General features: G+C 43.4%; 1 protein-coding gene across 7 annotated transcripts in view; it reads left to right on the top strand.

Moving 5' to 3' along the window:
* Positions 1-15: 15 nt before the first annotated feature.
* The window catches only part of SSBP2 (single stranded DNA binding protein 2), a 193,765-nt gene continuing 173,197 nt past the window's right edge, over positions 16-20,583 (top strand). For 2 of the 7 annotated variants that reach the window (XM_080574059.1, XM_080574057.1), the window contains exons 1-3: positions 127-233; positions 1,414-5,019; positions 5,476-5,590. In XM_080574059.1, coding sequence (XP_080430185.1) covers positions 4,842-5,019; positions 5,476-5,590 — 293 coding nt within the window. In that variant the 5' untranslated portion in view covers positions 127-233; positions 1,414-4,841. Of the gene's footprint in view, positions 234-1,413; positions 5,020-5,475; positions 5,591-20,583 lie in introns of those variants that run through there. The other 5 variants (XM_080574063.1, XM_080574062.1, XM_080574061.1 and 2 more) reach the window with 5 other exon arrangements.

Raw genomic sequence — 20,583 nt, 5'->3', positions numbered from 1 at the left:
CGTCCGGCTCCCCGCCTGCCCATTGGGGCGTGGGGGGTGCCGGTGGGCGTGCCCCCGCGGCGCCTCGTCCAATGGGCTGCGTGTGTGGCGGCGTCGCCATGGCGACGGGGCCGTTCCCGGGGAGGCCGTGATGGGTTGACAGGTGCGTGACAGTCGGCGCTCTCCGCAGGCAGCATGTACGGCAAAGGCAAGAGCAACAGCAGCGTCCCGTCCGACGGGCAGGCCCGGGAGAAGTGAGTGCGCGGCGGGAAGAGGGGGGCGGCGGGGAACGCCTGAGGGGAGCGGGGCAGCGGCCCCGCCGCGGCGCTGCGGGGGGGGACGGACACACACACAAAGAGCCCCAGGGCGATGTGTGTGTGTGTGGGGAGGGGGGGGGGGGTCCCGCAACTTTTCACCGCCTGGAGGATGAGGAGGGGAGCGGCGAGCTGGTGGCGGCCCCCCCGGTGGGTTTTAGCCGCCGGCGCCGGGCGGGTTTTCCACAAAAGTTTGCGGCGCGGGGGTGCGGTGGGGCCGGCCGGGGGCTGCCCGAGCAACTGGTGTCGGCCGCGATGGGGCACGGCACGGCACGGCACGGCCGGGGGCGCGGCGCCCACCTGCCCCACAGCACCCCGCTCCGGCGGGGTCCGCCCGGCTGCCCGGCGCTCCGGTGCTGAGGCAGAAACTTTGCAGCCTCCCCCTGAAACCCTCCCCTTACAACCTTCCCTGGAAGCCTCCCCACCTTCCCCCAGAACCCCACAACCTTCCCTTAAAACCTTCCCCCAAAATCTTACAACCTCCCCCTTCCCCCCCCCCCCCACTCCCCCAGCCGACCCCGCTGCTCGCACCCGCACCCGCTCCGTCTCCCCCGCCGCCTTCCCGTGCGGCGCGAGGCCGCCCGATAGTTTTTTTTTTCCCCAGGCGAAGCCTGCCCAGCCGACCAGTCGCCGCGCGGCGCCTGCCCTGCTCTAAGTAAAGTTGTGGGGGGCCGGCTAGGTGGTGCTGTTCGATCTCGGTTCTCCCGCTCGCGGCGGCCGGCGGCTGGAAACGCGGGGCGCTGCCGTGTGGGTGACCCTCCGCAGCGCAGCGAAGCGGGGTGTCTCCAAGTCGCGGGTGTACTGACAGATCGTAACTTCCTGGGAGCATCTGCCCGCTGGTGGGGGCGGTCGGGGGTTTAGGAACACCCTTTTCCTCTCCCGTCCCCCCCCCCCCCGCCCCCAGCCTTCCTTTCCTTTGAGGGTAAAAAAAGATAAGCCTGAAGACTCGCCGTGTGGCTGAGGAATGCCGCTACACGGTGCGCGCTGCTGCAGATTGTTCTCGTGTGCCATCTTTCCAAGTCTCTTCTTAGGAGGTTCGGATTCCATCATGGCAATGTTCGTGCACTTCTTTTCGATTACATTTCTTTTTTTTTTTCCTCCGTACTGCATCGCTCTGTAGTCGTGCGATGCTTCCTCCAGGGTGATGCGCGAGTTCTTGCTCTGCTCAGAAAAGTTGCCTTCGAATTAAAGTTGCCATCTGTAAAAATACAGCCCTGACTTCCGCGTGACATTATTCCTTTGAAAATCACAGACAAAACGTGTATGTTCGGCTCCTATATTAAGTAGCTCTTTAATCAGGAAGAACAGGATTGTAATTGTTTAATTAGAATTTTGAAAGTTTTTAGAAACAAATGTATAATTTAACTTTGTCATATCTGTTCGAGGTTTTAAGCACTTAAAACATGTTGCCACTAACAGATCTCCTAAACACACTTGAAATAATAGAGTAAATGTAATGTAAAAAAATAAATACTGCCTTGGGTTTGTATGGCCTCGTTCTGTGGGACATGTTTGTTCCTCACGAGGATGTGTGACAGTGGCAGGAGTAGTGTGCGATAAGCCTACTGAGGAATGTTTTTCAGGTGTGCAAGACATGCGTATTTGCGTTCTGTTCTGTTTGTAATCCAGGCTGTGATATATTTTACGGACCGATTTGATGCCAAATGTGTTTGTAATGTGGCACCTCACTGTAAGCTGCCTTTAATATTTATGTCTTTCGAGGTTATGTAATTTCTATTAAATAAAGCAAACAAGTTTTGCAAGTCATTTATAGTAGCCCTTGGCAAATGATCGGTTCCAAAGATGGCATTCATTTTATGGTCTGCCTCTCTGCCCCTCCTGCCTGACCTTTGGGGTAAATTACCTGTGTTACGTAGCTTAACAACAAATGTGAAGTGTGGGCGGACAGGTTCCAGGAAAACCAACACCAGATTTTTGTACAGTGCGGCCAGGTAAAGCACTGAGGATGAACACACTGTACCTGCAAATGCCAAGAAGATGGAGAGAGAAGGATCACAAGTGCTGTTACACCCCGTCCTCCCCTTCTGGAGCTGCCGCAGCATAACTCGTGTCTTGGCCCCCCATGCCACCCGGCAGAGAGGAAGGCTGTGTATAGGCAGCAACTCCTCCATGCAGGGCCTCCTACGCTGCGAGAGGAAGAAGACTAACATTTTTCTTATCAACCTCTTCGGTTATCGCTTCCTTATCTTCAGTATTCCTGAGAATCGGATTAATTCAGGTTAGGAGGTTGGTCCCACTGAGATCGAATGGCCGAACACTAAACTTTCAGTCTTGGGGAAAGAGGGATCAGACCACGTGAATTTGCATGTCCAGTTATGCACCCTTTCAAGAAGCAGTGCTTTTATAGGCATTTGTAAGTAGGGCCATCTATCTCTAAGTAACGTTTAAAGTTAGAAAATACCTGCAGAAAAATATCTTAAAAAAAAGGTGTATGGCATTAGGAAAATGAAATTCTGAAGGGATTAGCTCTTCTTTGTCATCTTCATATTCCAGTGGTCCTCTAAACTTACTTTTTTTCCCTAAAAAAAAAACCTTATCTTGTTGGGGCTCAGCAGGCATGCAAGTTCTGTTTAAAAATTACCAGGAGGCTAGATGATTTCCTTTAAAATAAAAGGATGCATGATAACAACATGGAAGCAAGCGTTAGGGTCAGTCGCTGATTGCTGTTCAGCTTGGCATGGGAGAGAACCTTGGGGAAGAGAGAACTTGGTTGCTGCTGTTGTGGCATCCTTGCTCCGCTGTTGTGCGTGACCCCGCTTGCAAATGCCGTGCGAGTCTGATCGCAGCTGGTTGCACGAGGGAAGATCGTAATTTTCCTCTTTTCCACCTATCTTGCTGCTGTTCTGAAGGGAAAAGAAGGCGTCCCCTTCGTTGTTTCTCCCCCAGTCTATTTTGGTTGGCCAGCTGTGCATCTGATCTGATTCTTAATAAGGGTGGCATGGTTGTGTATCTCTTCCCGAGCAGGAGAGCAGGGTCAAAGTTACTCAGCTTGTGTCACTCTTTTGTTGGTGCCAGTGGGGTTCTCCATACGTCGAGGAAAACTGACTAATGTTTTCCTCATTTCATCTTGCCACTGCTTGGAAAAGCTCTGAGATTTTGTAGGGTTTTGGAGGATGTGTGGATTTTGGGGCATAATTTTTGAAAAAAAAAGCAACATGGAAAGATGGCGTTGCATGAATTTACATGAGTAAGGTTATCTCTCCACTGTAATGTTTGTAAACTACATAAAAGGTAAGATACAGATTGCAATTAATTGGTATCCATGATAAATTTTCCGCCTGTCTCTGGGAAATGATGAGCTAGTTTTTCAAGTTTCAGGTGGTGAGAGATGCAGTTATCTTTCGCTCCTTTTTTTTCCCCTGGAAAACAAAATGGGTGGTTTAATCCCTCTTCTCTTACGAATTTTAGATTTGATGTTTGTTTACAGATTTAATCCACCAGGTTTATCTGATGAAATATATCACTGCTGCCTTTGACAATACAGAAGTTGCAGGCATACTGTTCTGGCAGTCTGCTTTGGAAGAATGTATTTTTTAATCAGGAAGAGCACGGAAGAGAAGGTTCTGGAAACAGTAACTATTTCTGAGTATTTATTGTTGATCACGGTGCTTCGGGTGCTCTTTTATACTGCATCGGTATCGTGGACAGCATATGAAGGCGTTCCAAGTGATGTATATGCTGCACTTCAGGCCCTCTCAGGATAATTGGTTTTGCACTGTAGACTTAACAGGTACTGGCAGATGGAAAGATAGCTGTGACGGACCGCAGAAATGTGCTTTGGTGTAGCGGCGTGCCGAAATACCTACCCAACTTTTAAGCAGGGATATTTGTTGGCATCTAGTTTGGCATGTAAAAGTACCTGATTGGACTAGAACCAAGGGGAAAAAGATTCAGTTTCTGCGTTGCTTCCTCTACTCAATTGGTCTGCTCATAATTTTTTTTTTCTCCATTGCTTTTTCCCAGCTTTTTGTGAGGTGCCTGATTCCACCTTTCTGAGGCTCCATAACGCCATGCAAACTTCTGCTGATAAAGAGCGAGGGCTCCTGGTAGCTGCTCAGACCCACTGGGTGCAGCAAATGCACCCTGGGCTGCAGCGAGCATGGTTTGGGCTCGGCTCAGAGATAATTAAATCTTGCTGGAGGAGACAGTAATTAACAGAAACCAGTATTTATTAATAATTCATTTTGCTGAAATTATAGGCATGTGATAGCATCACAAGTATTAAAGTAGCCAAACAAGATTTTTATAACTTTGCCAAACTTTAACTGTTTGGGTGGAAAATTTATCATGGCCTATATAAGCCTTGCTTCATTTGCTTCATTTTTGTGTGTGTGTAAAATTTCAGATGAAATGTCTTGGCAGATTTTGAATATTAGACAAAGAAAGAATACATTTTCCTACGTTTTAAAAGTTCTCACAACTTTTGCTGTGGAAAAGCAATAGGTACCCCTCTCCTCTGGAACACTTGAAATTTGGTTGAGAAAGGATGAGGGATTTCCTTCCAGGGAAGTGTCTTTTGCCGTTTGCATGACAAAGCACCTGAGTGTAGCCAGGATGCAAGCCTTTCAAAAAGATCGACTTGCATACGCTTGGGGCTTGCTACCATTAATCGGTAAACATTTTGTCTTCAGTGCAGGGGTGATGCACGGGTGCCATTCTCCTGGCTTTGGGGAGCCAGCCCGAACATGTGGCGCCTGGGCGTCGGGTAGGTCCTGTCCCACCCGGAGGTGGCACCTGCGGTCCACAGGTCTCTGCGGTGGGACCTGGCTTCTCCTGTCCTCAGGGGAAAACCTGTGCCCAGCTGCCCAGAGCTAGGAAGGGGACAAGGGACGCTGGCCAGAACGGTGGAAAATGGCATTCATGTGGAGGGCTGGAGTCACCATGCTGGGGAGAACTTGGTGGCAGCGTGGAGCGTGCCTGGGGGAGATGGAGGTGGGCTGAGGAGAGGTACGGGGGGAAACAGGGGCCCTGGGGGTGGGGGGAAATGGAAATATGGAAAATATGGTTGTATATTAACCATAGTTCTTACTTTGTCCTCGTTTGCACGCTCGCTGATTTACTGATTTTCCTCTGGAAGAACTCTGCTTTTTGTTGTGCAAAATAGAGCATTGTTTTCGTAATGAGTAGCTATTTGATCATTTGCTGTTTTGTTGTCATTCAGTATCTGCCTTATGGCTTCGCTTGCCGTTTCATCATGCTGCTGTTCCTGGAGGAGGAATCTGTTGCTGCTTTGGTGCACAGCACCAAGGCATCTTGAGTTCCACAAACCTACGAAGGTATGTGTTGAGCTGGTATTAGCAATGGCAGTAAGATGGAGAAAGGTGAAAAGCAAAGATACTCAATGATTATTGGGTGCCCAATTTGTGACGTGTAGCCTCATGTCACATAGCCTCTGGGTATCCAGAAAATGAGTAACAGAAGACAATTCACGGTCTTGTGCAAAGTTAGTTTTAAATGCTTGTCCTGCGATATCCAGCCATCCTGTGGCCCACCCATGCACGGGATATATGTCAGACATGGAGTGTAATGTCACTTCCAGTCTCCTGAAGCAAGATCCTCCAGCAAGGGAGACTGGTCCTCCTGAAGCAACCTGAGATTGTAGCATGTCCTAGAGCCTGCCATCTGCTTGAGACTAAAGATGTGAGTCTGAAAATAAGTGATCATATGATTCAGGATGGCATTGCAGTTGGGTAGAGCACTTAAAGGTGGTCCTTCCGTGAACCTGCCAGGTGCAGAAAAGGGCAGAGCCCTGTGAGACGTACAGCTAGGTGGTAGGTCTTCTCCATGAACATCTCCTAGTTGCAGCTTGAGGGTATCTCAGTGATGGTGCTCGCAGTTAAGGCCAGTTGGCTTCTGCTCTGCTGGTGTGTAAAAGGGCCAGAAAGGAGCGCTGCCCAGGCTGGGTCAGAGCTGAAGCTCCTGTGCTGGCCCCAGCCTGGCGGAGGCACGGACCTCTACGTTCAAGGTGTGTACGGGTATGTAATGGTCAGGGAGTAGCTGCTCTTTCAACTGCTAAGAGAGGATCTTCCTCAGATAACAGCAGACATTTTAATTCAGGAGTTTTGATGACCTCCACACTTCTCTAGGCTTTAAGATGTTTCTCCCTCCCAGTCCCAGGAAGGTAACAGGTGGTGAGAACACAAAATGTGCCTTTCTAGGAAGTTAAAAGGACGCAGTGATTGAGACCATAACATCCTATTTTTTTTCTTTCTCACTTCTGTCAAATTCTTTGTTTTTGAGGGAAAATAAAGTGAGAATTTTTGTGGTGGGTCATTTTTTTTTCTTCTCCAAACCTTCTGTTATTCCTGCCAGTGGAGTCTTTTTGGCTATTCTCCATCTTACTAGTATAGTGTCTATATCTGAGCACAAAACTGAGTAGAAGGAAATAATTACCTCTCCTTTAATACAATACATACTGCTTGCCTTTTATATATAAAACATTGTTGCTAATACTCCCTAGAATGCTTGCCTGTTTTTTTTTTTCTTTTATAAATAATCCATTTTGCAGCCCACATACCCTCCAGGTTCTTTTTATAATACTGCTACCCAGCCAATTATTCCCTATTTCATATTTGTGCATTTGATTTCTTACTCCTGTGCATAGTACTTTACATTTGTCTGTATTAAATTCTCTCTTACTAACTTTCCTTACCCTGTTTGTGTCCCCGTAAGGGCTACTGATCTTTCCCAATTTACCATCTACACTTTTGTGTTTCTACGTACAACTCATTAATGAAAGTCTCTTAATGGAATTGGTTTAGGACAACAAGAGTTTTCTTGAAATATCCTCTCATTTTAGAAGCATACTGATAATGACTCATTATTATTATTTATTTCAAGCAGCTGTAGGCCGTTTTTTCATTTCATGAAGGCCGTTTCCTTTGCTTATGTAAATGTCATGGTAAGACATGAGGATCAAAACTCCTATATCTTAACTTTTAATGAGCTATCCACTTGTCCCTTCCTACCTGCTCTGCAGTCACTCTTTCGAATAACCCCAATTGAGCGTGCAGGTTCTTTCCATGGACGGATGATGTTGTCTCTTTCTTGTCATTGTATTTGAAAGATGTTTATAAATTTGCTTCAGGAATTGACTTCTGTAAATTTCTTAATAGAAAGGCTGATGTCTGCCTTAACTTTCCTCTTTTTTTTTTCTATTTTTTTATACATTTATGGCGTTTTGAAATTTTTCTGTTTTGTGGGTGTTTTTTCCTCTTCTTTCACCCCAAATGCCAGACTAATATAGAATGTACAAACCGGCCAAAATCCTGCCTTGTGCTCGTCATGGGAGTGCTCTGACAGTGGGACAGTGAGGTTGGGCAGCTCGATTCTGTGCACCTGCATCTTGCTTTCTTGTTTGTATGGTGGCAGAGCTTCATCCCACACTGTGGCAGTTTAAAGTGGGGTTCTGGAATATCAGAGGTGTGAGTTTGAGTTTAATCTCAAAATCTCTCTTAATCTTGAGTTCAGATCCTCTTTTGTTTATTTTTCTCGGGAAGTGCTCTAGCATCTAGACAATCACGTAACAAGTGTGACAAGAGTCTCGTTGCCACTCCAGCAGGGGCATTTTGAGACGTGTGCCTTTGGAGCCCTGTTCCCGTGGATGCATTTTGTCAGCACTTGGGACACACGTGCTAGGTGAGGCCACTTGGGGCACGTTTTTCTCAAGCTCTGGGTTCCCCAGTTCCCCAGGCAGGAAAATGGTGCAAGCTCTGGAAAACACAGAACAACAGGTGCTATCTCACGGGAAAGGAAGAAGAGCTTGATGCGTGCTGTTCGGCTAATCTTGGAGGCACACGTAGCTCAGGTGGTGACAGCACTCTCCTAACATAGTGCTGCGCCTCATCCCGGTACCCAGCTACCTCCAGATCCAAACCTGCATGTTGCTTTGACATCCACATCTCGTTTGTAGGAAAAACAGCTTTGTTTGTGACAAAGAGACAAAAATGCGAATGAATAGAACTTTTCTTGGCCATTTGTTATCAATCTCAATGTAGATCTCTCTCTCTATATATCTATTTCAAAGAATTTACAGCCTTTCTTATGGCAGTTGTACTGCAGTTTCTTGTTTTTTAAGTTGGACACACCTATGAAAGAGCAGTGACTAGGTGGATTTCCTTCTTTTAAGTGCACCATGAACGTGCCGTTTTTCCCACCTTGTTTCCTGTACAAATATCAATTAGTAAAATACCAATTTGTAGAAATCTAGATGTTGGAAATCAAACTTCTCATGGCGAGGTAGGATTTTTTGGTTGTGGTTGTGGTCTGTGAGGGTTGTGCTGCACTTCAGTGCCTCCTAGTGTAGACCTCAGAGGATTTTTGATCCCATCACTGTTAGGGTTTACTGCTTTTGGATGTGCGCTTCAGTGCGAGGCTCAATTGTCCAGGCGGGCATTTAACTTGAAGCTGGCTGTGCTGCAGTCAAGTACTTCTTGCTAAATTTGTATGGGTCTGGTTGAAACCAACCCTGCACGTTAAACCCAAACTCTTGGTTGGACTGATCAAGCCAAAAGTTCAAGTGAGAGTGGTGGTTTGCTGCTTGGGCTTTGTTATTCTGTTTCTTTACAACCTCTCATTGCTAAAGAAATGACTGTCTTTGAAAAACAGAAAGAATTTCAGTCGGGAGGAGAGAGAATTTCAAGAAATTAATGTAATGGGAAGGAAGTGCCGATGGCAGTGTCCCATGTTTTATATTCACTTCCATTTTATTTACAATGTCTCCGACTTTTGGAAGTGATTTCACCTTAACAGAAAAAAAAAAAGCATTCCTGTAAGTTTTCTTGAAAGAAGCCAGTGTGCATAGAGGTAGTTCTTGCCAGTATATGTAAATCCCACAGCTGTGCATGTAGTATTTTTTTCATATTGATACTGAAAATGTCTTGTTATTAGCAGATGCACTTTTACATTCATCTAAGGAGACTGGAAAATAAATAATTTTCCATTGTTGGGATTAAGTTTTTCTGTTGGTGGTTAGAAGAAGATAAGTATTTTCTGTACTGTTTGTTTTCTATGATAATCAACTTAATGTTCCTAAAAGTGGCAATGTTAGTCTTGGAGGTAGTTTTTATTGGTTAAAAGAAGTTACAGTAAAATCAGTGGCAAGCTGATCTAGCCTGTGATGTGGTGTTGGCATACCGTGGCCTGTCATTGGGAAGTTCTGTGCTTGCTGAAGAAAATATTCAAGTGCAGAAATGGAACTATAATTCCTTAATAAATATGTTGTTCTTGACAGTCTCAGGACAAAATGGATCATGTGGCTGACAGGCTGTATGATTGTGTCATAAATATTCAGAGATTTATGAGGCTGAAAGTAAGGATTCCATCCGATGCTCATGCTACAAAAGTTGCGGTGCTTTATCAAAAACTTGTAATTACAACAGTGAGATTTGATAAAATGAATAGCCCTTTGCCTTCTTCACGCTAAGTGCTTTATTTACAGCTCCTCTCCCCCAGCTGCCAAAGAGCAGGGGGCCGGTCCTGGATGGCCCTGACTGCTCCTGCTTAGGAGAAACTTTGAACTGAGGTGGTGGTGGGGAGTTGGCAAAAGCCATTTGTAAGGTAGGGAGTGTGGATGAGTTAATGAAATTTCATCAGGTGTATCAGGAATAACGAAGCTCCCCGCTGACTCTGAAACTGTGTGAGAAGTGAAGGTTATGGCTCTCATTGACAGCCTCTTGAACTCTTCGTCTCCTTTACTTGCTTTTTATTAAAACCCTCCTGAATCAGTGTATATTGTTTAATCTGCCTTGAAATGTGAATTATAAGTCAAGGCCTCTGAGTAATATAGTGAGAAGTTGTCTGAATTTATTGCACCTTCTGTAAGCACTTCCTACAGCTCAGTAACCTGCTGCTCAGCTGCCGGTGCCTACTGCAGCCCTGGCCTCGCGAGGGACTGCTCCGTTCTGCTCTGCTCCGTCCTGCGGATCAGAAACTTCTGCGGTGATCAAATATTTATAGAGCACTGTGCGTGGAGAGGATGTTGTACAAACTTAAAGGCGTATTTCCTGTCCTGAGGAATTAAGTTTGTTTTTGCTGCGTCTCGTATGCTGCTTGTAAAATAGTGTAAAATGGAAGTTGGTTTTCTGAATCGGAGCAGGAAAAGTATGCGATCAACAAATAAACAGTTACTGCTTGTGCACAGGACAGTATGTAAGAAAACACAAAACTCGGAGAGATTAAGGAAGGCTTCAGATTGGAAGATGAAAAACGGTTTGAGAAATATGAAAATATGCCTCTAGTAACAGTAATGTGCTTGACAAGCAGATCTGAAAGGTACAGCACGTTCGTGTTTTTGACTTCTGTTGCAGCTACTCAGGTTCCCTGTCACTTTTAATTTTACTATCTGTACATCTAATTCTTTATAGAAGAGATGTTTATTCTGATGAAACTAATACCTCTACAAATGTGTAACTGCAAACTTAGTTATACATACTTTGAATTCTTTTTAGAAATAAGGTGACAATATAATGCAGCAAAACCAGAAAGAAACTCTGTAAGGCTATGTAGATGCGTGAGTTAGATAATTTGCCTAACTACGGTTGGGGAACCTATAAAACATGAATGAAAGAAACAGATCCTGTTTTCTTTGGACATCTTACATAGATAATAAAAATCAGACTGGAATATTGAATGTGTATATGTTCCTATGCTAGTCATTCAGAAGGGTATGGGTTTTTTTCTTACTATTATTCTTTTCCAATATTCCCCAAGCAGTCCTCTAAGTCTGTAGCTAATTATTTAGAATCAGGAGAAATAAGAGTTTTGAGCTGCCTGGTGTCAGTCTCCAATTCTGTGTGCGGTTACTCATTTGTAAAAAAAAAATCATAAAAGATGGGAAAAGGTTTTGTTTTCATAAAGCCATAATAATTTTTCCCTTACAAAAATACAGATCTGGACTGAATAGTATTGCATTCATTACTACCTAGTAGAGGTCCTGTAAAATACTTTAGAAAGTTGGAAAAGGACTCTACGGTTTTGCTATTTAGGCTGCTAGTGAAACAAATGCGTTTGAAAACCTACAACAGTGCACGCAGCAGATTTTCAGCATACCTATTCCCTGTTCTAGCCTCTTACGCAAGCACTTGCTGAAAACTGCAGACTGTCAGTGACAGAGGTTGCATGATGGGAGGTTTAGATTGGACATTGGGAAGAAGTTCTTCATGCAGAGGGTGGTGGAGTCCCCGTCCCCGAAGGCATTCAAGAGATGGGTGGCTGCGGCACTGAGGGACATGGTTCAGTGATGGGACTCGGTAGGTTGTGTTGGTGGCTGGACTTGGTGATCTTGAAGGTCTTTTCCAGCCTAGGTGGTTCTGTGACTATCGCTTTATGCAATGGTTAGACACGTTTCTCCCTCTGTCGTACCATCTCAATCCCTAGTAACCTGGTCAATCAAAATACACATTATCCAAAGCTAAAAGTCTGTTTTTCATACCTTGTTGGAACATTGAGCTGCTGCATATGTAGTTCTGGGTCACAGTTACTCAACAGTGAAGGAGGCACACCTCTAGGAGCCTTCATTTTCACTTCCAAAGCACCTGAGATACTCAGTTCCCGTAACCGGCTGTCCTCTGGTATAGCCACAGGTCCTGAAGGAAACTGGGATTCTTTATGCACGCACGGAAATTGCACTCGCTCTCACCTCGCAGTGTGAGTTCTGTTGTGTTACTTTTTGACTGTGATGGATGCACCATTGTGGCCTGGACACGTTCCTGTCGTGAATAGAAGGTAGTGTGGGCAAAGCAAAAGAGAACGTACGGCAAAATGAACTCTCTGTGAATGCAATTGTGGGGATGAAAAATGCAGCTGAGAGGAAACACTGAAAACTTGTGAAAGTGTTTTGGTATTAGTTTCTGTTTAATTTCTCTTTTACACACTGTATGGATTCAATACGTAATGTGTAATTAAAGAGGGGGCTCTCTGGTATAGCTCATTGTGGAGAAGAATTTTGATTCTGAAAAGAGTTTTGTTACATATTTAGGTGAACCCAGTCTTCTGTTCAGCAGAAGCAACTGAAATTCTCACTAATTCAGGATACAAGTGGAAGAACAAGGAAAGTGAAGGCAAACCTAACCTGTAACGGTGGCATGTGTGTACGTTATCTAACACCTTATTTTGAAGTATTCCAAAAGTGCTGGAAATGTCATCAAGAAGCTAAGTTCGAGATGATAGAATGATAGAATTTGGCAAAGTAGTTCCCATGTATTCTATAGCATCAAAATGGAAATGTTGTCATATTTATTTTGCCTTTGTGATTCCTTAATTGGCTTCAGCTGAGCTTGTAATGAGTTCTGTGACCGTTCCTTCTTAGCATGGCTGTGACAGTCCTGGAATTTCCCTTTTTCCAGTACAACAGTGTATTTAAAGAATTAACATGAATGGAGAAGGATTACTGTTGCATTCTCACAGTTGGAAGTTGGGTGTACTAATTTTCCATTTCAGTGGGCGTGTGCGTGCATACATGTAAGCGTGTGGATATGCTCAGACTTGGAGGACAAGGTTCATACCTTCTTTGTCCTCAGAACAGGCAACTGCACGTAATGTGCATGCATGCAATCACAGAAACAGGTTGATGTAATTAAAAAATAAAAGCAAACGTGTTCTGATTCAAATACAGAATGGAATTACAAGAGGCATTGGCAGAGCTCATAGGCTAACTGCACTCTTGAGCCACATCCTAGCTCATTCAGTTGCACCCTTGTTCTCTTGTCATGTCTCTTGGTATGGAACCATGAAATCTACTATTCCTACCTACGGCCTGGCTATGGTCTGCTGCGTAAAACCTGCAATTACCTCACCAAGGCTGCCTTTATGTTCATCTCCTGTGATTTAGTTCTCTTTAGGAGCAATGACTGGAGTAGCCAACAACCAGACTTGTTAAAGCGTATGTTCAGAGCTAAAGCAATTTGAAAGAAAGTGACTGAAAATAACAAAAGATGTTTGTGTATGTAATTTTTTTCTGCCTAGGAACGTACAGGTCCCCTGATGTTTATCAGGTAAAACAAGCTTCTGATTCCTCCAAAAAGCCTCTCTCAGTATGTTACCCTGGATAGCTGCTGGCAATTGACAAGAGCTTATCCAAAAAAGGTAGATTTTTTTCTTCCCTTTTGGCAGTCCAAGTGACCTGAAGAAGCTTTTGTGCCCCAAAGATTTCTCTTTTTTTTTTTTTTCTTTCTTTTTTTTTTTTTTTCTTTCTTTTTTTTTTTTCTTTCTTTTTTTTTTTTCTTCCTTATTTTTTTTCCCCAGCTCTGTGGACTTGCTCTGGAGAATGGTACTACTTACCTGCTTGGCCTTGCAGCATCCTTAAAACATCAAGCCTCAAACAGTTGTTTATGTAAGGCTTTTATGAAGTATAATGTGCACAGTAGCTTTGTCATGTAAGTAGAGAGCTCAGGCTTTGGGAGAGGGGAGGTTAATGTAGAGAACTGGGTTATGAGAACAGGATGAAACCTCTGCTCTTAAGGAAGCAGCAGCTACCTGGGTTAATCAGGAGCATTTGAAGAGGACAGGCCAGATGTTCCATGTTTTGGGGTAATATAAAAACTACCTGAAGTATCTGTGCTCTGTAGTCCTGCAGCTGTAAGAGGGAAGTGTAGTGGGGTCTGCCTTGAGGTGTGTGATCTGCTTGGCTCCTTGGGTGCTCCCAGGGCCAGGCCGCCCATTTCGTCTTCATTCCATCTGCTCTTCAGCTTGGGGAACTTTTGAGCACTTGTCCTGCTTGCTTTTCCATCCAGTATGTAGGAGACAGAAATTGGGTCTATAGAGTGGTAGAAAAGATAGGAACATTTGGTGATGTGAGTCAGCCCTTAAGTTACGCTGTGGCATTCTGCTCATGTAGATGTTGAAGTGTCCTTGCATAGTAGTCTGTTGTTTTTTTATCTTTAACGTCAAAGGTTCAGGTTCCATAAACTGTAATTTTCCAACCCACGGATGATCTACCTCTTAATATTCTGTATTTGTTATTTAAAGTCCAGGAATGTCACTGCCTGAAGTGGTTGGAATATGAGTATCTTCTAGTGGCATAACTATCTTTCTCTCTCTCTTTTTTAACATTGCACAGCTTGTAAAATTAAGTAAGTTTCAGCTATTTTTTGGGCATTTGCGTAAGTAATGTTCAGCTGCAGTATCTGCTACCGGTGAGAAGGCTTATACAGGTGTTTGGTTTCTTTTCCGAACTGTCCAGTGTTTCAGTTGTGTGAAGATGTGAGTGTACAGAAGTGTCCTGCACTTCTGTGGGATGCTGCATGGAAGAAGATCCGTGAGATGGTCCCAAAAAAACCAAATCCATTCCAGTTTCTCTAATGTGGCATGACCCAATATGATACACAAGTTTCTATTATGATAGCAAAATGTTAAGACTGTCTGGGGTATGCTTTATGAAGGTAGTTTCTCTTTATGCATTTTCTCCATTGTTTTAAGGATTTTCCATCCAAAATGAAGTAATGCAATAACTTTGAATCTTAGGTGGTGTTCTGATTTAATTGTCCTAAACCATCATGGCTGCTGTGTTTATCTTGCGGTTGATGTGAGTCCACTCTGCTGGCCTTCCTTATTCTTCTGAGTGTAGAAAGCTGTTAAATATAGGTGGATTCCTTGTTTTTCAATACCCTGCTTGCTCACAGAAAATGAAGCAAACTGAAAACGATGCCTTCTGTGTACCTGCTGATCTAATTGTGGATTTGCTCATTTGAGAACATCACCTTAAGTTTGGTAAACAGGTAAGAAGTAAAGGACTTAATCCAGGTCTGGAAATCATGTTGGGTAGGAGGTTGATTTTGGATTAGGACCGGTGGAAGGAAATGCCCCCAGCTCGCCACGTGCTCGAGGAGCATCCACCTGAGCAGAAAGGTTCTCCTGGCAGCCGGCTCCAGGAGCGGTGAATTGCCCAGCTTTGCCATTCACCTTCCACATGCCACGGGGCAGGAGCATCACACCATGCAGGAGGTATTGCAAAGCTGTTGTAGAAACCGCTGCAGGTCTATGCCACGGGCAGGAGCCGTGCGTTCGGGTGGTGCGGGCAGCGGGCAGCTGTCTTTCTCCTGCCATCAGGACGCCCTGGTTGGGTTTGCATCCCCGTTCCCCCGCCCCACCCCGCACACCAGTGTGCACAGCACGTTGATAGGGGTGAGTCACCTCTTTTATTATGTTTTGAATACTTTCCTCCCAAACGTAGCTCATTTTCTGCAGGGAAGGGAAAGAATTTCTGCTGTCCTGGTTCCTTATTTTTATCAGCTAACAACTTCCAGCTGAGAGAGTTCTTGATATTTTTAGCCTGGGATATTTAGCTAGTTGAGCTTCTTTACATGTTTTCTGCCTGATATATATTAACTGGGGGGGAGAAAATGGCTCGTGTTGGTTAATATATTCGTGAGCATGCTTGCCAAATTGACTGTATTTACTCTCAGGAATCTGAACACTTCAAAATTTTGGGGGAAGTTTGAGTCCCAGTCTAAACTATTTGAATTAGCCTCGTTACTCCATTCTGAGACTGATGTTCCTGTAGCTGTGCTCTCAATGAATGTTACTCTTCGTTTTAAGAGGTTATGTTTAGTATTAAAAATGTATATAATCGTTCAGCTTAAAAACACCCAGAAGTAAATAAACTAAAAAGAGCAGACAATCATAGAATGGGAATCCACGTTATGAAATATAAATTCTTTAATGTTCTCTTTGTTCCTGTTTTTTTCTAAGGCTCTTTTGAGCAGCAGAATCCTCTGTCTTACTACTCAGCTTACAGTTTTATTGATTGCCTGGCTTACAGTCTGATCTACTTCTTTAATATTCCAAATATTGAACCTGCTGGCACATCTTGTATGCGCAGCATTTCCGAGTTTCTGAATAAACTTACCCTTCCATGAAATTTGTATGAACATTACTTTGAAAGAAAATACTAAAAATACTTGATACTGACCTTATGCATTTAATGAGTGCCTTAGTCTGTTTACTGTAACATTATCAATGTTACCATCATCAAGACTTTTCTCTTGTCATAACAAAGTTTCAGGTTAGAGATGAAAAGCTATCTTGTTGCTTTGGTAGGGCTGGTTTTGTGCATCATAAAGAACAATGTATTTGAATAGTAATCCTGTTTAGATCACTGGACAAATATCTTTCGGCAATTGAGTCCTCCAGGTTTCTTTGAGAATATATTATTAAACTTATTGGTTAAGCGTATATTTGTCGCAGTGAAATGTAGTGGTTCCAGTAAGTGTTCATGAGGTGTCTCTGTAAGACTGCAGGGGGTTGGAGGGGCAGGTGGCAGAAATTATGCTCAGTTTAAAAAGAGGATTAAGCAGTGTTTGCTTTTGGATATAAATTGTCCATTCTACCTTCTCCCATTATACTACCATATATAAATAAAACAGCTTAGAGATTTTATATTGCTCTGCTTGCATCTACGTCGCTGTCTGATGCAGTTCTGCAGAGTGAGGAGGTGACTTTGTGCCATCTATGCAGAATCTTTGTCTTCAGTCCTCTGGTTGCCAGTCTGCACTGTGGCATAAGTTAGAGCTGCCTGAAGGCTGCCAAAAACCACCAGGATATATCCTATTAATTGGGACCAGCTGGATACAAGTATGTATTGGCAAGTCTACAGCAGCTCCACACAACCCGTTACAGCAGCTCTTCATCACCCAACTTACTCCTTTAGGGAGCTTGAACCTTCCAGTAGTCATTTGCAAATCTGAATTCCTGAATTTGAAATCTATAGTAGTAGTGTGTTCTTATTCGGTTTTGGTTTTGACTTTGTTTTGTTCTTTTTTTTTTTTTTTTTTAATTTGTTTAATCCTAACTTCCCAGCTCTTTCCTGAGGTTGGGTAGTCACTCGTCCCTACATAGACATAAGTGTTCATTTAGCTTCGAGGATCCAATTTTAATACATGTGCCCCAGTTTTCTCAAAGCACTTAGAAAAAATGTTTGTGTGTGTACTTCTTAAGCACCAGGGAGAATTTTTGTTGATAATTGTAACCTTCTTGGAAACTTGCCATTCTACTGCTGTAAGCCATGAGGCCTTTTAAAGACAGCATTTCCACGTTTTACTGGTAGATATCAACTGCTTTTTGTGCCTTTTTGTAGAGAGAGTCTCTATTCTGCTTTCAAAAAGTAATTTTAGGTAAGCTGTTATTGTTTTGTATTGCCAGTCTGTGTGCACTGAGGTGACTGATACTGCTCAGAAGCTGTAGAGTAAGCACACTGCAATCTTTTAAGTATGTTGTCTGTTCTGTGCTGGGACTTCTCACCTGGACTGCCAGATTAACTAAATACCGATATTGAGCTTCTTAACGCTTACAGTGAGAACAATGCAATTGTTACTTTTCGTTACTTTTAATTGTTTTGCAACAGGTTAATAAGATTACACTGTTGGCATCTTGGTTGACAGTTCCTTGAATTTTTTCTTTGCATATCCAATCCTAATAAATTGTTTTAATTATTTTGCTGACTGAGCTTCCTGTGTGATTTGTTTTCAATTACCTTGTGAGTTGCAGTGACCCTAAATAAACTCAGTTGCTGGCTCCTTATTTTTGCCATTTGTACAAATGTTCTTTCTATTGGGCCTTCTTCAACGAGAGAAGCAATTCAGTAAGGTATTTGGAGCAAAGGAAGATCTTAGAGAGAGGCTGCAATGAGCAACTTCAACTCAGTGTGCAGAAAGGATGTAAGTTACACATACTTGCTTCGAGCGTATATTTGAAATCTGCTATTCCAGTAATGACCAGGCCAAATCTTGCTTTGCTTATGAGATCTGACAAGATCACGGTCCGTGTGATTTCATTTGTTGTATTCATGGAAGCCCTGGGGAGTGAAATAACTAGAGCAGGAATGAAGCTGTGCTTTCCTGCACAGCAGAGCACTATAGCAACTTGGCCACGAGGAAAAGCAGCAGAGATTTTTTGTGCGTGTGTGCACGCACATATCTTTGTGTGTTCATATGAAATGCACAGAAACATACAAACATTATTGTAACCCATTAGCCCATGTTGAATAAATGGAGATAAGCGTCCATTCAGGAATCAGGCAGGTAGAACTGAACTGAGCTCTGGAGAATTAGAGTGGGGGGTGAGCATTGTTGCCAAGTGTCTCCTCTTAATCCCCAGTTTCAGTTTACAGGGCTTGAAATTCAGTCCTGCTGTTGTAAAGTTAGCACCTACACACAGGAGAGTTTCTTTGCATTGTTCACTTTGAATGAAATGTAAAAAGCACTTTAGAAGGGATAATCTTCCTTTCTTATCTGCAAATGTGAGAGAATGCTTGTGAAAGAGAAAAGCAATAGCTTAAAGAGCTGCCAGTTGGCTTTGAAAAGTTGTTTTTAGAAATAACACAAATACTTGGAATAGGAGCATTAAGGGAACCTGTTACTCAGTGTAGGGTGGTGTACTGAATGCCTGAATTCGAGATTGAAATCATGAAAACTAATTACAGAGTTCAAGGGCAGGGAGTCTTTTTGTATTAGCTTCATTTGAGGATGTTGTTGCCATTTCAGCGCAGTGTCATTCATATTGTGTTCAAATCCACACAAATGTTATAGGTCATCCAGGCATTTGATGCATCATGTACTAAACAAAGCCATGAAACTTGAACAATGTTGATGTATCAAATCTTAGAGGGAGATTGGTAACTTTCTGAAACAGTAATTCTATAAATACTCTCCACATTTTTGGGGGTATGACTTGCATATCTTGAAATTAGAAGTGGTAACATATTCTTCTATTGCTTCACTGTGTGTAAAAAAAAAAAAAACAAAAAACAACAACAACAACAAAAACTTTTCTAGTCTATTGAGTGTGAAAAATCTTACAAGTTTCAAAACAGTGGGAAAGGTCATGCTAACCTGAGACAAATCATGAGAAATTTCAGCCTCTAGACAACCTTTACCTTTGCTTTCCTTACAGCTATTTCAGTAATGTTGTCCGAGGAGTAATATGAAAGCAAATCACTGTAACCTCTTGTATTTTGATTCCAGAAAATTTGAAAATGCTCTAATATTTCAGTGGGTTATTGAAACTGTCAGTGTACCGGCATGGTCGAACTCACAAAAAAGAAGCAAATGTTACCTGACTCTTGGGTTTGATATGAGGTTTTTATGATCAAGCAATGCCTTTTTTAAGTCAATAGGTAAGATTACTAAAACAGAAAATTGATTTCTCGGTACTCGTCTCTATTTTAGTAATTGGTGCTCCTAATGAAACAAAGAGCTGCAAGTGATGATGTTTTTTTGCATACAATTTTTAAGTGTTACACTGAAAATCCAATGAATGAAATACACACTTTGGTTTGCTGAAGATGCATGCGGCATGAATGCTGACCACAACAGCGTTCTCAAATAGTCATAAGAAAACTCCCAGCTTGTCTAAAAGCTGTAACGTGGCACAAGCAAACAAGAGGCTTAAGGGTAAGCCCTGGGGCTGCCAGGAGTACAAACACCACAGCACTAGCAGGAGAAAGGTCTATGGGCAGGTCCTGTGGCTTTTTTAGGAGTCAGCGCGGGACTGCGTAAATAGTGAAAAGGAGGGAGGCAATACAGCAAAGATACTGGCAAGTCTTGAGAGTGCCACCTGTGAGTGCATGCCACAGAATTCCCCTTTCTGCAAAAACAGGGACTGGCCTTAGGCAGCCCTGTTTTGTAAGCATGCCTGAACGTGGTGATGGTGGGAAGCTTGCCCCTGGGTTTGGTGGTGGGCACAGAACTGGGATGTGATGGGAGCTGGCCTGTGAGTTCCTCTTGTTCCCTTTGAGGGGCAAATTATGCCCGTCCTTCAGCACACAGTACAAGAACTGTGTGAGCTAGAGTCATCTTGTGCTCCAGCAGGGTCTTCACCATCTCTACCTAGAGATGGGGATTGTGTGGTACGGGCTTTGTGAAGAGTTTTTGTTGGCCGTAACAGCTGGTTGCTTAAAACAGTGTGGTTCTAAGGAGGTGTTGGTAAAAGGCCTTGCAGAAGGTAAATGCTCAGAAGTAGAAAGTGAGGGGCCTGATCAGACTTTGCTCACCATCAGGTCCCAGTACTCCCATGGGGTTTAAATCCAGTTCTAATGGCTGATGCTGATAACAAGGTGCTTTGGGAAAAATATCTCCTATTAAGGATTATCTTTCTGTTCTGTGGCTGTTGCATCTGCAGGGAAAGTTAGGGAAATTGTAGGATTCTCATTAGAAATGTTTCATAAAGATAGGCTTCATGGGGACACAGACTTCTTTTACTTTCATCCTAGCAGGGCTTACACGTCTCCAACAACTCTTTTTTTTTTCTCCTCTACATTTCTAGTGATGAAGAGAGA

The sequence above is a fragment of the Anser brachyrhynchus genome (assembly GCF_964034855.1).
Source record: "Anser brachyrhynchus genome assembly, chromosome: Z".
In the NCBI taxonomy this organism is placed as follows: domain Eukaryota; kingdom Metazoa; phylum Chordata; class Aves; order Anseriformes; family Anatidae; genus Anser; species Anser brachyrhynchus.
This window is presented reverse-complemented; position numbering and strand designations above follow the sequence as displayed.